We start from the raw sequence: 4,380 nt of genomic DNA, 5'->3' as shown, positions 1-4,380 counted from the left end.
TGATAAAGAGTACATTTATTTACATGTTTAAGCCAGAATGATTTGACATTTAAATATGACTTCCTTACAACCAGCTGACTGAAGCAATCGTTATCACTATAAATAACAGTCATATATTTACAGATAATAAAACTAAAGTCTGCGAATTAACAAAAGCATTTTTTAGGTTTAGATTTTTTGGTATGTTTACCTTTTTATATGATGCCATCCGCAAAAAAAATGTCAATTTCACAGTTATCAAGAATGAGCTCCCCAACACAGTTATATCTTGAAAGTATTAATATCAGTATAAATGTAGGCTCCTCTTACTGTTGTTATCTGTCATTTAGTCATATACTGTACTTAACAACATGGCGGAGACAACCAGAGAGCCGGTGCAGAGGCCAAAACACAACTGAGAGTGAAAGAGGAAGTACAAACATGAAAAGTAGTTTTGCAGACAGAGAAAATTAAAGTTTTGGAGTATATATATATTAAAAGAAAAAAAATTACATATAAAGCATGTAACATAATCTACCGCTAATTGCTTACCATTTTCATAAATAACAGAAATGTACTGCTATTTTTATTTTGTGTTTTAGCTAACTGAATATTAGACAATTTGTTTCTGGCTGATAAGCCAGCCAGATGACCTGCAATACACAGCAATAGGTGGAGGAGGGGCTGCAGTTACCTTGTAGTAGCTGCTGTTCGTTTGGGCACTTTAAAATGAAGAGGTTTAACTCTTTGTAATGAGAGAGACCCTGGTTTCAGCCCTGATCTCATCCATCCAGGAGATCCTGCATAAAAACCTGCTGGACTTTCTATTGTGAGATCAATAAAATAATAAATAATTATTTTTTTATTATTATGATTCCCTGTTTAACAGCGGCTCATGGATACCGTAAAATATTAATAGGTGGGTTTAAAATGCTGCTTTACTCTCATTAGTACATGAGTTGCATTGCGTTTAACAAGATACTACAACATTAAAAAGCAAAAGATAAATAATCTCTGATGTCATAAATTCAAAATGTCACCTTACAAAGTTAAAATAACCGTTTTTAATCACTGTCACTTTAGTGTTGTAGCTTTAAGAAGTTGAAAAGCATCTAAAGGGAGACATATGTGAATGCTAAGGGGTTTATCACATGTGAACCCTTTGCTAGGTGTGTCTTCACTATAATCCAAACTCAAGGCTACAACGGTTATAAGCTTGCTAGCACGTTCAAGGCTAATACACGCGCGTGAATGTTTTAAAGGGATTTAAATTGATTTAACGCACATCTATGAATCTGGTTGGGGTAGCTAACATAAAAACAAGGAACTGTGGACATACTCTGTGGATATCCATCCGAGCCTCCCCGCGGGAAGAAGCCGTTGGTCCCATATTGCTGCTCTGACAGAAGCGGTGACCGCTCCTCGTCCGCCATGGCTGACCGCCCTGGAACCGGAGTCTTCTTTTCAGCGGCCGCTGTAGTTACCTTAACAGCGAAGGGGAGCCTCCTCGATACCGACAAAGATTCGGGGGTTGTTTAAATTAACCCCGGAGTTTTTTGTTCACATGACACTGCGAAAATCGCTCCTCGAATGCGGAAACGACTCAACAAAACATTGGTCACATGACAGGGATTTGAGTCACGAATGTGTTAGGCACAGAGCTCGACCAATGAAAACACTCGCTGCGCAAATGGGCGGGTTAAAAGAAAACGTTCGAGTTGTGCGGCATTCACGTTACGTTGATGAGACGGATTTTTTTTTTTAACGGATAGCAGATAAATTAACCCGCCCAAAACAGGTGTTCCTTTTCACCACGTTTAAAAAACAGACTACATTTTTAATTCGACTTAGTGTTAACCACAGTCCGATCAAGTAAGACGGATGCATACAAATGGACAGCAAAAAATGGGGTAGCTCATATGTCGTAGGTGCCTTGAAAGCAGCAGATCACCTCTTATTTACATACATTTATTGGGAATGCAAATACCATTCGAGGATTCGTAACTTTGAGCCATCTCTGTCTTTTTCTATAAGGCATATACCAGAACAGAATGTTTAAAATAACTGAGTTAAAGTAAATAGAATACTCAACATTAGCTGAAATGTTTAGAATAGAATAGAATAGAATAGAATAGAATACAAAATCACTATATTGTCCCACAATGGGGAAATTGTGGTCTTTACAACAGCAAAGTTTCCCGTAAGCATTGTAATCACTGGTTTCGTTAAACTGAATGTAATTAGTAATTATCCGTACTGCGTCCAATACAATTTTAAATAACAATATTCCCAATTTTTGAATCCTAAAAAAAAAACAACTATTTTTTTTTCATGCACTAATTCAAGTAAAATACACCGTTCATGTACCGTTCTTAGTGTGCAGATTGTTGTATCCAATAATTAGCTATGTTGAGAGATGAGATTTTTTTCACTTATTTAAACCAGATTGTTGTTGCCCAGCTTTGATGACACAAAAAAGTGGAAATCCACAAAGGCCACAGGTGCACCATGGACAAACAACACCATTATCATCCAGTGTTTTTATCAATAAATCATAATTACTGTCAGTCTTTTTTTAAGCCCACAAAAACTCCAAGAGCAGTTTTATCTTTATAAATAACATTTTATTTCCTTTAATGTAAGGAAATATCTGGGAAAGGGAATTTCCCTCATCAGCTGTTCCTTATTATTTAGCTTTATCTACATTATTAAAGAGTTTATACAGTTTTACAATATAGAGTAATTCTTTTCAGTTACATTGAGCTTGGATATCTGGTTATTACTCTGATTATGTTTTTACCATATTCAGATATAATCAAAAATATTAACTATTTCACTCATGTTGTAGTTTTCATTGTCTCTGTTATTGAAATATTGTGGTTACACTTATTTGTGCATGTTATTTTTTATTTGGTTTTAATCATATAAGAGTTTATTTACTGAGCAGAAGAACCTTCTGCTTTTCAGTGCACCTTACTAGGATGTGATTACAGACCAACTCCGAATATAGAAAAAAATATATCAAAAAAGAAATCACAAAACATTATCTTTTAGACACGATACCAGTCATATTTGGAGCTGGTACTCACTGATCTCTATTCACTGGATTGCTAATAGGCCATTGGTAGCACAGGGTGGAGTGAAGCCGCTTGCCGCCATATTGGTACTGGTAAACAATATGTGCGCTACAGCATAAGAATTAAAATAAAGAGGAATTAATCACCTTGACACACACTTACTTTTTCATAGCATAGGCACGTCACATTACATATTCAGTATGAAGTCCATGAAGTCTATAAATCATATGTACGGTATTATGAAATATTATTCAAATCCATCACAACAAAATGAGTGTGTTAGTGGAGTGTAATAATAATTTAGTCAGATATTAAGAATATTACACATACACACACACACACTGATGATTAAAAGTAAAAAGTACTAAATTGATGATGTATACGTATTATACCGGTACATGTATTGATTACATTGTCATGGTAATTACATATTGAATTACACGTATTTTCATGGTGTGACTCTGTGAAAGTGGGGAGTACCAAGATGGCGAAAGGTGACTTCAGTTTCTTCGGTCTATCTCCAATCCAGTGGATAAATACTAATCAGTGGCTGTACTTTAGTAGTACGACAGAGTATTAGGGCCAGGCTAGAGGTTGGTGTTTTTGTTTTTGTTTTTTAGAATAAAGTCGTGACATTACAAGAATAAAGTCATAACATTACGAGAATGAAGTCATCATACAACAACCCGTTTTAGAAAGAAAGCTTTGAGCTCTGACCAGCAGATGACGGCCCAATTTGATGCAGGTGCGCTAAAAGATTTTCTTATTTGTCAAACCAGAGCCAAAGTATAACTTCACATAATGCTCGACATTCTTCATTTTAGTGAAGAAAGTGCTTCCTTTAAGAGCTGTCATAAAATACAACTTTATTCTCGCAATTCTATTACTTTATTCTCTTAATATGAATGGTTGAACTCTAAAGTGTTTTGAGAAGACTTCTGTTTGGGATTTGGCGCTATATAAATAAACTGAATTGAATTTAATTAATATTACGACTTTATTCTCATAATTTAACGACTTTATTGTCATAATTTTACGAATTTATCCTTGGAATTTTATGACTTTTTTTCTCTGAATTCTACGACTTTATTCTCATAATTTTACAAATTTATTCTTGGAATTTTACGACTTTTTTCTCTGAATTTTACGACTTTATTCTCATAATTTCATGACTTTATTCTCGTAATGTTATGACTTTATTTTCGTAATTTTACGACTTTATTCTTGGAATTTTACGACTTTATTCTCGGAATTTTATGACTTTATTCTTGGAGTTTTATGACTTTATTCTCTGAATTTTACGGCTTTATTCTTATAATTTCAT

At 34.5% G+C, this 4,380-nt stretch overlaps 1 protein-coding gene across 1 annotated transcript in view; it reads right to left on the bottom strand.

The window, feature by feature from the left end:
- The window catches only part of LOC107095498 (type I phosphatidylinositol 4,5-bisphosphate 4-phosphatase-B-like), a 12,365-nt gene extending 10,772 nt beyond the window's left edge, over positions 1–1,593 (bottom strand). The window contains exon 1 of the mRNA XM_015391629.1: positions 1,319–1,593. Coding sequence (XP_015247115.1) covers positions 1,319–1,412 — 94 coding nt within the window. The 5' untranslated portion in view covers positions 1,413–1,593. The remainder of the gene's footprint in view (positions 1–1,318) is intronic.
- Positions 1,594–4,380: the final 2,787 nt, after the last annotated feature.

This window comes from Cyprinodon variegatus, unplaced genomic scaffold, assembly GCF_000732505.1.
Source record: "Cyprinodon variegatus isolate N-32 unplaced genomic scaffold, C_variegatus-1.0 Scaffold553, whole genome shotgun sequence".
Classification (NCBI taxonomy): Eukaryota; Metazoa; Chordata; class Actinopteri; order Cyprinodontiformes; family Cyprinodontidae; genus Cyprinodon; species Cyprinodon variegatus.
The sequence above is the reverse complement of the archived record's forward strand: the minus strand, read 5'-3'. Positions and strand labels throughout refer to the sequence as shown.